General features: G+C 43.4%; 1 protein-coding gene across 1 annotated transcript; it reads right to left on the reverse strand.

Moving 5' to 3' along the window:
- Nucleotides 1–8,838: 8,838 nt before the first annotated feature.
- LOC117642915 lies at nucleotides 8,839–9,670 on the reverse strand. The gene is made up of 2 exons (XM_034381552.1): nucleotides 9,540–9,670; nucleotides 8,839–9,046 (listed from the first exon to the last, which is right to left on the reverse strand). The coding sequence occupies exons 1-2, from the start codon at nucleotides 9,668–9,670 to the stop codon at nucleotides 8,839–8,841; spliced, it is 339 nt and encodes a 112-aa protein (XP_034237443.1).
- Between the last annotated feature and the right edge of the window lie 4,087 nt (nucleotides 9,671–13,757).

Here is a 13,757-nt window from a genome sequence, read left to right on the forward strand (position 1 = left end):
AACGCGTCACCGCTGTAGGGCCGGCCCAGTGTTGCCAGACGTACCACCTTGGTGGTACATGTACCACTATTTCGAGCCCCGTACCACCGTACCACCACCGAGCGATTCCGTACCACCTTTTCCGGGAAAACACCGGATTAGGTCCGCACGCAGGCAATTGGAACTTTTCGGGCGCCTGGGTCGGGTTGTCGTCCCCCAGAAGTCGAACATGTAATCCTTTGCCTGCGTTCGTGACCTATTCCAAGGAACGGGGCCTGGTCGGACAGGTCGGGCGCGGGAAACTGAAAGTGCAGTGCCACTTTTGGGCCCCGCCCGAGGCACGCGGGCAACAAAACGGGCCTGCTTGCTTGTACACCAGCCGGAGGAGCCACCGCTGACTTCTTCTTTGGCCGAATTCTAAATTCCCGATGTTTACGCCTAGCGTAAATTTTTAGCCCCCCCCCCCCTTTCCGTACCACCATACGGCTCCAATGTACCACCTTACCCCCACCCCTCGCGTACCACCGAAGAGCCCCGAAGTACCACCTTTTCCCCCTCCCCGTACCACCGAGCGCTGTTCGGCTTCTGGCAACGCTGGCCCGGCCGCGCACAGCGCACGGGCTCGCACCTCCGGAGCAGCAGCGTCAGGCTGCGCGAGTCTAGAGCTCACTGCCCTGCCCACCACTCAGGTCGACGTTTCCGTTGAGATAGACAGTGATGTCGATAACAGGCATCGATAAGAGACAAGGCCGGTTTTAACAAGCCACAGAGCAGCCAGCAGTCGCGAAAAATTTGGCCGACACCACTGGCCAGATTGACTCCGCTTGCTAGATTTACCTTGGTCAACGTGCTTGAGACTGTGTCGAGTAGCGTCTTTCAGAGGGGCAGTGGAAAAACATGACTTTCGTCTTGTGTGCTGCCGACCTTCTGAATCTGTCATAGGCTGATCGGCTAGTTTGCTGAAAAAGCATTACATTTGTTGCGTTCGTGCCAACGTGGCAAGTAGGTGGCTAAGAGGCATATTTTTAAGCGGTCTTGCTACCGCTTCTAGCTCTGCATCCGATCCCACTCATCCCATCCCATCCATCCATCCATTCAGCGCGCTCGGAGGGGACTGCATGGTCGTGTTGGTCGTCGTCGTCTGTCGTCGTCCTGCGCCGCCACGCCGCGCCGCCTCGCCGCGCCAGTCCCCACTCCTCACAGCCCCCCCCCCCTCCTCCTTGCCCCCTCTCTGCCCGGCCTCCCCTGCCGGTCCACGGCAAGACCGCTTTGCTAAGCTTGCCTTGGCGGAACTTTTTAAGAAGTCCGATCGTGGAACACGACCGATGCCGATTTCCTCCATTTTTTGGTCAAAGGTAGTCCTTGTGGGTCTAAGAAAGGCCACAAATTTTTGGGGCCGAAATATGCACCGTTCAGATTCTATGGGCAATTTTCGTTTTCTCTGACAACTTTTCACATAATATGGCCAAAATTGAAAAATCACCTTTCTGAGGCCTCTATGCACTCGATTGAGCTCAAAATGTGGTATCTTATGTAAAATCACGCGAGGAACACGAATCCGGTGCCCGTTTGTTGATAGGACAACCCAAACAGATGTTATGACTGTTTTTCAGGTTTTGTAGTGGTTTTTACTTTTCTTGGGGTTTTGGTGTTCGGCATCGATTTTCGCCAATCCGATGAGTGGATTTTATAGATAAAGGACCAATCTATCATACTACGAGATAAAAAGTTTGTGTTCGCCGCGTGAAAAGCAGTGGCGCTGCAAAAATTGAAAAACCGTCATTTCTGGGTAGTTTTAGATCAGATAAGCCACCTTTCGCGTGACCGTCTCCGCCCCATATTCAGTCTAAATATTGTCCCAAGTGATGTCAGAGTTGGTGTGAAATTTCACCGCTGTAGCTCAAGTAGTTTGGAAATGGCAGCTTTCTAAAGTTTTGCAATCACGTAAGGCATTTACTTTAAGTAGAATTGCGATAAATGTGAACACTTGTCACAGATCGGGTAATAAATGAGATAGATGAGTGCGTCAAAGTTCTCTAAGCGTAATTTTGAACAAGGAATTCGATTTTGCTGGTACGAAGACCCTAGGCGAACTCTGAAGTTGGAAAAAAGGCCATTTTTACGTGGTTTGCACGAAAACGTAGTTTTAGAGTACGCCTAGGGTCTTCGTACCGGCAAAATCGAATTCCTTGTTCAAAATTACGCTTAGAGAACTTTGACGCACTCATCTATCTCATTTATTACCCGATCTGTGACAAGTGTTCACATTTACCGCAATTCTACTTAAAGTAAATGCCTTACGTGATTGCAAAACTTTAGAAAGCTGCCATTTCCAAACTACTTGAGCTACAGCGGTGAAATTTCACACCAACTCTGACATCACTTGGGACAATAATTAGATTGAATATGGGGCGGAGACGGTCACGTGAAAGGTGGCTTATCTGATCTAAAACTACCCAGAAATGACGGTTTTTCAATTTTTGCAGCGCCACTGCTTTTCACGCGGCGTACACAAACTTTTTATCTCGTAGTATGATAGATTGGTCCTTTATCTTTAAAATCCACTCATCGGATTGGCAAAAATCGATGCCGAACACCATAACCCCAAGAAAAGTAAAAACCACTACAAAACCTGAAAAACAGTCATAACATCTGTTTGGGTTCTCCTATCAACAAACGGGCACCGGATTCGTGTTCCTCGCGTGATTTTACATAAGATACCACATTTTGAGCTCAATCGAGTGCATAGAGGCCTCAGAAAGGTGATTTTTCAATTTTGGCCATATTATGTGAAAAGTTGTCAGAGAAAACGAAAATTGCCCATAGAATCTGAACGGTGCATATTTCGGCCCCAAAAATTTGTGGCCTTTCTTAGACCCACAAGGACTACCTTTGACCAAAAAATGGAGGAAATCGGCATCGGTCGTGTTCCACGATCGGACTTCTTAAAAAAAATGCCTCTAACTAGTGTCGCGTTCAAGGCAGCGAACGAATCTGGTCGAATTGTATAAAAAAATGAGTTGACATTTTCACATTGAAAGGAGCGCGAGTCTCATTGGCTAACATTTTACATTCTTGTGCATTTAAGGGCTTGAGGAGTGTGGGCAAATGTGTTTCTCTTCTAATTGAACTCTTTTCTTGAGTATTATGTTCATCCTGCTTAAGACCCGATAATGCGAGCATTGTCATGAAGGTTGGTTAAATGGTAAGCACTCTCAAAGGTCGTCCTCTTCTGTTTATTCACATGTCACCATCGAAGAATTAGTAATTTTAGGAAACGAAGACTAAAGTAACCTATTTCTATGAATATCATACAGCTGCACCCCAAGAGCAACCCAAGAAGGCCTGATGTCTTCACTGGAATCAAAGAAGGACAAGTGGCACTAAATATCTTCCCACGAAGAAATTACATATAAAACGAAGAAAATAGCGGAAGTCCAATACTATCTATTGTTTCTATAAATAACTAAGGTTTTTTTTGTATCTAAAAATAACAATACAAAATGGCTCGTATTATTAAGAAAAAATGCTTGGATCATGAGGGTGCACCCTTGTTCACAATTCGCTGAAACATAGCTCAAGTTCCAGACATTCAGAGTGTAAACACAGATATACGTACAGAAAATGGAAGCCACGCTGTATGATCTGTTCCGCTCGTACAGCACACCTCTTGCTAGATCACTGTAAAAGATGTCTACGAAATAGCATTCTTTGCATTTCGTTGCCAGATCCGTGCTGCCTTCGGGATGGATTTTGATCGCGTGGGCGAAGGTCTCCTCAAAGCAAGCGGGTAGGCAAGCTTTATCGAGCTGCTGCTGGAACTTTGCGGGTCCTGTGCCTGCGGGCCCACGCGTCAAGAACCTTGCAAGGCACTCTGATTGACCAAAGTCGCATATTTTGTCTGAAACATGAAAAACGTAATCACTTTACCTTACTCTGCAGTACAAACTGAAATGTGTAAATACTCAGTACGCATCTACAGAGGCCAGGGGCGTATACACACCTACAGCTGCAAACTTGGCAAGTAGTATGCATCTATGGCTATTCACACACTCTGCAAACTGAAGTGTGAACATAGTACACTCTTATTAGAGCATGCTTGCAAGTACACTCTTATTTACAGCATACTTGCTAGGCACACGCTAAAGTAGAGTGTACCTTACATGTACACGCTAAAATACACTCGATTAGTCCTATCTCAAAGGGCCAGTTTTAGTGTACTTGCCAGGTACACTCTTAATTAGCGTGTACATGCAATGTACACTCTATTTTAGCGTGTGCCTAGCAAGTATGCTGTAAATAAGAGTGTACTTGGAAGCATGCTCTAATAAGAGTGTACTATGTACACACTTCAGTTTGCAGAGCACGCTACAAATGCATCTGCCGCGAGATCCACTGAGTATCGCACATGCATACTTGGCAAATAGGATCCATTTGTAGGTCTGTACTTGCAAGTATGCTCCTGTAGATGCATGCTGAGTTCACACTTCAATTTTGTAGTGTGGGCACTGAGAAACGACGGTAAAACCAAAACTGTGTTATATCCTTTACCCTCTTTGGTCGGCTGGACTAGTGCTGCCTTCACAGTGAAAGGAACGCACCCGCAGAATTGTTTCACAGCAGCGTAAACAAGTTTAGTGACGCAGCGGGATGGAGAATAACTGAGAAATGAGTATACGAATTGGTTCCCCCAGTAATGGATTTATGTGACATGCATTTCACCAAGGGGTCAATCTGTTTAAGGAAGGAGGAGGTAAGTCTCACAATCTTGGGTCAGAAACGCCTGTTGAAAAGCAAACGGCGCAACGAAATACTAGAGAGTTCCAAACAATCGAACACATTCAAACAAAGTGTGCAGCCTACACTGCTCAACTGGCTTACAGTTAGATACTCTCAAATTCTTTCTGGCCCTTTTCTTTGATAGAGACTTAAAGACACTCAAGAAAGTCTGATACACTGCAAATAGGTTGTTCGCAACACCAAAACTGAGCGAATTACACTAAAAAAAACTCATAACCAGCAAAATGGTTGGAGCAAAGAGGTAACGCTTGAATGAGTATTGTGCATTGACTTAACTTTATTTTTGCAAAATTCCATCCTAAATTGTTGGCTTCTATGTTTTGTCATCAGAAACAAAACGATTTGCGCATCGACATGCCTTGCCCCTACACACAGGACCCAACTTCCTGCTTAGTATTACTTTACCTGATGAGGGCCCTGTCAAAAACCTTGCAGCCCCGAATCTGCTCCGGGATGCCTTCCAGGTCTGGGCCTATTACAGTGGCCGAGGATGAAAGCCAAACGCGAACTTCATCTCTTGGAGACACTTTCACGAACGTGTCACTGGTCGGGCCAGTCATACCTTTTGGCGAGGACGTGCTGATCTGGCGAATGAACACACGAATGAAATATAAAGGGACAAACGGCATGAAGTCAGTCAGTGCGGGGAACGATCAAACGCTAGGACCTCTGGCAAAAATGTGAACTCACAAAAGTACTTAATAGTTCACAAACATTTTCGGTAAGTCCTTCGGAAGTTCGCAGAGAACGGCATAGTTACCTGCAAACAGTACTCTACAACAAATCGAAGAGCGTACTGTACGCTTTAACTGGAGAATGCTTGCAAGCACGCTCTAGCTAGCGCATGCCTGCCAAGCATGCACTTACTAGTGCATACATGCCAAGCACGCGCTAACTGAAGCACGCATCTAGTGCATAAGGGATAGGGAGTTCACGCAGAAAAATGCTTAGCGACGGCTGCTAACTCTTAACTCCCCTTGCTAATAATCTTAGCTGTATATGGACAGCTAATACCTTAGCACCAGTTGCTAATATTCTTAGCTGGCACATATTAGCAAGGTAGCTAAGGCCTTAGCAAGCAAAACTAAGTCAGAAAATTTTCGGTATTCGAACTTCAGACTTTTACTTGCCGACTTGTTACCTTTCCCCTTCGGCTACTGCCGTTCCTTCTCTGGAGAGGAGTAGGGAGGACTCATATCCTACGCTGGGGTCGAATGATCAGTCAATAGGAGCTTAGCGCCAGCAGCTAATTTATTAGCACCACCGCTAAACCTCTTTGCTAAGATTTTAGTCAAGTCTTGCCAAGTTGTGTTAGCTTCCGCTACTAAGTCTGCACAATGTAGCTAAGGCTATTAGTTTCTTGTGCTAAGTCTCTCTGGCTAAGGTACATTAGCAGGTCAGCTAAGTTATTTTTCTGCGTGTTGCCTGCATCAGGAAGCGTGTACATGGCATGTATGCACTAGTTAGTGCATGCCTGGCAGGCATGCGCCAGCTAGAGCGTGCTTGCAGGCATGCTCCAGTTAGAGCATACAATGTACGCTCTTCTATTTGTAGAGTACACAGACTGGAGTATGAATTTACAAAGAAAGCTTTGGAAAAATTCTTGCCAGAGGCACCTTTTGTTCTCCTACATTCCTTCTTACAGTGCGCCAATATCACAGCAACTTCTCCCATCCCACAACGTGTCATCAAAACAGAAATTAATGTTCATGACGCTCTTGTCACGTAAGCTAATCCGTCTATTTTCATCCCTCTTCGCATTTTAAACACTCACCCAGAGGCCGGCGCCGGAACCAGCGAAGGTAGTTTTGAGCACCATGTTGATGCCAGACGCGTGTCCTGAGACGGATGCATACCGAGGAGCGCAGGGTGGGCCCTTGCTATCGATGGAGCTGCGCACAGTACACGGCGACCTACACTCTTAAAGTCTTACGAAGAAACCCGACACCATTTCTTTACGAAGCAAACAATTTTGTGTCACATATTTTTGGAGCCAATTTTCCTTCGTAATAACATGGGGCATTATTTCCTTACACCAAAAAAAGGACTCGTAATGTAAACAAATTTAGTTAGTTTATCATGTTTTCACAAATTTCTTCGTACAGTATTGCCAAAAAATAAATTGTCAGAAATTAAGGGAAGCCTTTGTCAAAGAAGTCTCATCATCTTACTCTCAGTACCGTTGCTCACTTTGTACTGCGTTCTTCTTCGTAGTTTCAGAGCTCAAACTGCTTTTGCAACAATTTTATTCATTGCTTACTTATTGGTGCTTTGCTAACATTTTGAGGTTTTAAACAGTTTTTGCACAGTAAATTGTTTATATTGGCGACGGCAATGGCATGATGTTATTGAATATTTTGATAATTATGAACAATTAGTCACTTGGAGTTATGACGGGATTTCGGCAAAATCGTAGTACTATGAAGATATCTGCTTTCTGCAAGTTACGCACCAGTGGAGATGGCTGCTAACATGGGTAACGTTATAATTAAACACGTAACACCATCGGTCGAGACGAGGTTGGAATTGAAACTCTGTGCAGCAGTCGATGTCTTGAGAATGCCACTTGCAGTGCACCATCCAATCCTCACATTTGGGAAACGCCTGCCAAATGAATACTTTCAATGATTAGAGCTGTTTTGATGATTCCACGGATGCGCCAATCGTGGTAGGCGTGGCATGTTACCTCTAGCATGATCGACTTAAGATCCAGCGAATCCACTAGATGAAGTCTGCTGCCCAACGATACTTTGGCCAGTTCCAGGAAGCTATAAATGAGCGGCCAGTTCGGGTACATCATGAATCCAAGCACCCCGCAGACAGCGTCCACGGCCCTTTCCTCCGCACCGGAAATTGGTAGGGTTAGATTTAAGGCCCTGAAACGAAGCAGTAAGTACAACTGCTGCTTCCTGAAAGCAGGAAGGTAAAGGCCGCCGTTTAGAGACACTTAAATTGCGACTTCTAGTGATGTATCCCTGCACAAATACCTTTCACTGCGAGAAAACAAATGCACGCTACATGTTATGTACGAATTCGTACGAGACAACACAGTTTTTTCTTGTGCTGATGAACTTTTTGAACAATTTTTGTACAAAAACTGAACATATTTCCTCATTTTTGTGCAAAATCGCGTACTAATTGGCGTAGTAATATTTCAAACGATGATAATTGTTAATCTGAGATAAACTACCCCTGTAGGATGTTTAGGAGACATCAGGCGTGAAATTTGGATACTAATCGTTAAGGGGAGGTTCTGGTGAAAATGTTATTTTCTCCTAAATAGGTCCCATTGTGAAAATTAGTTAAAAATTTGATGTCTTACCAAGTAATTAATAAAAATTTTCATTGGGGACTCACATTCTATGCCCTGAACCCAGTCGAAGAGTCTTTTTGAGCCTATTTTGGCTGTAACTTTTAAAACCTTCTTGCGCATACTATTTTGTCGTAAAAGGTTGGCCTTGACATTTTTCACTTCTTCGATTCATTTGTAAAAAATGCCGGCATGCACAACTCAAAATGTAAATAACATTTTCATTCGCAAGCTTTCTAACCAAGCATTTCACTATAATTGATCAAAAAAGTAGAAAATAGACAAATTTTAGGGACTTTTCAGCTTTCCGAACAAATTATGACACTGGGATCCATTTGGGAAATGGCAAGATTTTCATCAGAACCACCCCTTAAGTAGTTGCTGAGAAACGTGAGTGATTACATACAGACAGACGTACAGACAGACGCACGACCAGTCACTTTTTGGAGCGCCCAAACACGGCAAGGGCTTCGCTATCGCTCAGCCAATAAAAAATTAAGTTCACACACTAGATCCCTTTCACAACTTTGTACGAGGTCCCGCACGATTTTGTACGCGATTTCGCACGACTTTGTGCGATTCCGACTACAAATTTGTGCTAAAAAGTTTGTAAGTTTAAAATTGAGTGGGAGTACGTCGTACAAAATTACAAGTACTGTTTGTGTGCAAGATTTGTTGGAGTTTTGTTGAAGCCTTTTCCAGCAGTGTGTGTCTAAGGAGCAGCCGCCAGTGATGGCCGATCTTTGGACCTACCGCACTAGAGCATCCCGGACGACGTCCTTCCTGACTGGGGCTTCGGGGCAGATGGCAACTGCTGGGAAGGGCCGCTGGTCCAGCAGCACGCGCGTCGACACCAAGCGGACCTCCGTCTTCCCCTCTGTGAACTGTGGCCACAGGAACCCCGAGAAGATGGCCATGGCGGTGGCCGATGACATGACTGCCAACGACCAAATGACCCTGTCGTGTGACCAACTGAGTTTAAATCAGTTTTCTCGAAATCAGTCTTGTAAGGGATCAGGGATCAGACAAGGTGGAACGATCAAAAATGACTCGGACTCGTAAAAACTTTAGCACCGTTCTCCTAAACGTTAATGAACAAGGTACCTCCTCAACCCATTCTTCACAATTTTGAGTTCCGAAGTATTGGACTCACACTGAATCCATTTCAACAGATGGTCCACTGAGCATTAAACGAAATAAACTGCGCAAGTTGAACAAAACTTCGGGACAGGAAGAGTATGAGGCACGACGCACGACTGAAAAACGGATCTATCCAGGACAGTTGTTTGTGAGTATTAAGGAGTCCCGATACAGGCCTCAGACCTCGCACATAGTACTTGATTTGATCGGAATCTCAGTTTTCTGAGCATTTTTATTAAAGTTATGAAGTTGAAATCAAGGCAGTGCAAGGGTCGAGCCGAAACGCTGATCGTTCTAACGTCAACCTTACCTTGGTGTGACAGCGCCCGTCAAGGTGTATCGAAGGCCGTGAATGCTGCTGAACTCACAAATGTCGCGCAACACCAGACGGAGGCCCTGCCGGCGGGTCGGCCTGGTCGCCCCCTTTCCATAGCTGAACATCTCGTCATCCGACGGTATGCCCGATTTCAAGAGAGAGTACGGACTGGTCAAGTACCTACAAATCAGCAAGAATTTCACCAAGGTATTTTTAGGCACGAAGTAGCCTTATAGTATCCCCCAGGATTCAGCCTCGCTGGGATTTGATCGCGTGGCCCCTTATGCAAGTCGAAACCTCTCTGTACGATTTTGATGAGATTTTGCAGACTGGTAGAATTCTGAGACGTGATTTCAATTCTGGAATATGGTTGAAATCTTAGCGATAAATTTTGAGAAAATTGCCGTCAAAATCACTGTTTCCATAGCAATAAGCTCGACTCGTCAACGAAAAGGGAAGAGAGAGGGGGGAGCCGAGCCAAACCCAACCAATAGCATGGCTCCTTTTTGCTTGTGTACAGGTTACCCCAAAAACGGTCGCTTCTTTAAAAAAGGACGTTCGAATAAAAAAACTTTCCGCGACCGTGATAGAACAGATGTAACAATAGCACAAGAGGATTTTTTGGACGCAGTCTTTTCATTGGCACTGCCTGATGAAAATTTTTAATGGGAATGTCTTTGCTCATGCGCGGAACATTACACAGTCATACCAACATGGAAACCTACACTCATTGTGAGTTTTGTGTTTGTTTTATTTTCAATGTGTATTTTCTACCACAAAATTAATCTGTTTAAACTAGGGGTACGCGCCGTTTAGTTTCGGCGCGTAGTAGGCGAGCGATGCGTCTGAACACATTCTTATAGGAGATGGCGAAGAATATGTGCAGAATAAGGCCAATACAGTGTCTTCCGTAACGAAAGGGCCGGAATTCATGTCATTTTCGTGATTATCTTACTGAAAACTGCAGGAAATAATGGGAAACTCAACTTTGAAATTTTGGTCACAGATTGGTAAATTTCGGGAAAAGTAAAGGTCTGGGATGAAATTGTATGTCATTTTCATGATCAGCACACCAAAAACTGCAGGAAACTATGTAAAACTCAACTTCAAAATTTTGGTCCGAAATAGGTAAATTTTGGGAAAAGTAAAGGTCTGGGATGAAATTGGGTGTCATTTTCGTGATCAGCACACCAAAAACTGCAGGAAACTATGTAAAACTCAACTTCAAAATTTTGGTCCGAAATTGGTTAATTTTGGGAAAAGTAAAAGTCTGGGATGAAATTGGAAGTCATTTTCGTGATCAGCACACCAAAAACTGCAGGAAACTATGTAAGACTCAACTTCAAAATTTTGGTCCGAAATTGGTAAATTTTGGGAAAAGTAAGGGTCTGGGATGGAATTGGGAGTCATTTTCGTGATCAGCACACCAAAAACTGCAGGAAACTATGTAAAACTCGACATGAAAATTTAGGTCCAAAATTGGTATATATTTGGAAAAGTGAAGGTCTGGGGTGAAAATAAAAGTCATTTTTGTGATTAGCACACCAAATACTGCAGGAAACAATGACTGACTCACTGGGGAAATTTTGGTCCAAAATCATATAATTCTAGTTGAAAGTATGGGTCTGCAGTTGTTAACATGAACGCAATTTCTAAGTGTGTATCCTGTTCATGGTGTCGTAACATGAACCCTGACACTGTTACTCAGTCGAGTAACATTCAACAGTCAGCATTGAATTGCTTAGTACGATTCACAAATGCTTCAATTACCATTCGATATCTCCTCGTTATTAAACTTATGAACACGCTATGTTATTTATAATACCTAAAAAACCTTTTATCTCCCTTATATTTTAAACTAGTGGATGAAACTATGTTGATTTATCTCAATTAATTAAAAAGAGACACATTTACAGGCAGGCTGATTGCAACTACTTTACGGAGAAGACCTTCTGTCAGATCCAATGAATCGTTTCATGGAATCCAATGTCGAGCCCACTTATTGCTAAACGCAAAATAATCTTATTCAAAATGATAGTCATGATGTGATATTTAATTTTTGAAACAGTATAGGATAAGTATTTACCTAACATTCTGAGTAAATTAAAAACTCAAACCATGACCGATACAAATTACCAGTTGTCGCAGATAATATATGATGAAGTTAAAAGAATCGTCTCATGAAATCATATGACCAAGTCACTGAATCGTCTCATTGAATCAGATGTCAATGTCAAACCTTGTATGCGCTACACTCACTCACCATATAGTTATCTTTAAGGTTAGTACTATAGTAAACTTACAGCATTGCAATGAAGCCTTTTCCCAGAGTCAGCAAAGACTATTTATTCTGGCAAGATTTGTCTGGTTTGTACTTTTAGATTGTATTAATCTATTTTCTAACTGTTATTGAGCAAAGCAAACAACTAAGAAGTATAATGTCTGAGAATAAAAATGGAAATGCACTCTCCAAGCTGCTTAAAGCTTACAAAGACCAAATCATTCTTGCAATTATCAAACACACTCCACTGACTAAAACATTTCCCCTGTAGCGGGGGAGGGGAGGGGGCGGACGGACGGACGAAACGCGTAATAATTGTCACTTTCATTTTCCGTATTTCACTGTTTTGACACTCCGGAGGGGTTTCAATCATTCTAGAATATCGAAAAACTATGACCGAACTCACTTCTAAGCCCTTCTGCTCTCTATTTTGTTTTACTTGCCAATGTTTTGCCAGCCCGTATTTCAGAGCCGCGGCCGCAAGTATGAAAAATGCTGCCAACCTAACCACGCTAAGAACCTAATTCAAAAAGATGTTTTGAATATTTCAAACGGTAGTAATCGTGCATTTAAGATAAACTCCCCCTGTGGGAGCTTTAGGAGATGTTCGGTGCAAAATTTGGGAACTATTAGTGTTGTAGTTGCTGAGAAACGTGAGCGTGTACGCTACAGACTCACAGAGGGACAGACGCACGACCAGTCACTTTTTGGAGCGCCCAAACACGGCAAGGGCTCGCTTTCGCTCGCCAATTATGACATTATATCTGAATATATTTTGAGGACACATGTTGAAGAAAAGATTTAAAAATATTGAAAAAATAGAACAATTTTTTCATTTGTCAACTCTTTACTGAATCAATAAAACAAAATTATACTTCTCAGCTCTGTCTTAGCTCTAGTTTTTGTTTGATGGTTCTTTTCATTCAGTTAGCACGATGACCACATCGCTCCACCTCGCGACTTTCAGTGCTCATGTTCCTCGAACAAGACTGACCTGCGATTCGAAACCATCCCTCCTGAGTTTATAAAGTTTGTCAAACCAACCGTCGTGGTGTTGTTACGTTGTGAATGAGAACTATTACACAGAATTGAAGAAAACATGACTAGAGAACCGCCTTTTGAAACAAGCCAAACAATTCAACGTCAGCAACAATGGCGGGGCAGTTTTAACGCGCGACTACTCGTGTTTTCGGCTTCGCTATTTTCGCAAGGGCGCAGTTGCCGAGAAGATTGTTGCCAACCCGCGAAAATTAATTTACTGCCTCCTTTCCCCCACGAACATTTTAATAATGATTGACTTCAAAGATGTTCCACTGTGGAATACGTTAGCATTGGAATTTTTCGAATTTTACGGCATTTTGATTTCTTTTTGTTGCCAAGTTTAAATTTTGACGGGTGGCACATCGACCACACTGGTACCACTGCCATTCGTAAGGGAGAGTGGGGTAATTCCGGACACGGGGTAATTCCGAACACTTCGATTTTCACTGGGTTTGAGTGAAGATAACCCAAAAGCCCGCCTAACAGACGAAGATAATAAGTTTAAAAGGAGAATTCCAAATCCAAAGTAAGTAGGAGGTCAAACCGTTTGCCTGTGGTCGCTTCACGAAATTTGAGTACCATCAAAAATAGGCAAAAGCTGCATCTTTCCCTCGTATTTCCATGTACTTATCGTACCTTACCGCCGTTTTCTTACAGTTGAACATCAAAGGTTTTCACTACCTGTGGGGTAAATCCGGACAATAAGGGTTATTTTCTTCAATTTCCCGCATAATGTTAAGGTAGTGGGTTCAAAATTGTGGACATGCATCCCCACCGTTAAGAAGGATAAAGAAAGAACGAAAAATAGCATTGCAGCTATGTTTAAGAGCTTTACTCAAGACAGTGTTGTCAATTTAGGGGTTTTGATAGAAATTATTCCTTCTAATATG

The sequence above is a fragment of the Thrips palmi genome, unplaced genomic scaffold (assembly GCF_012932325.1).
Source record: "Thrips palmi isolate BJ-2018 unplaced genomic scaffold, TpBJ-2018v1 HiC_scaffold_16, whole genome shotgun sequence".
In the NCBI taxonomy this organism is placed as follows: domain Eukaryota; kingdom Metazoa; phylum Arthropoda; class Insecta; order Thysanoptera; family Thripidae; genus Thrips; species Thrips palmi.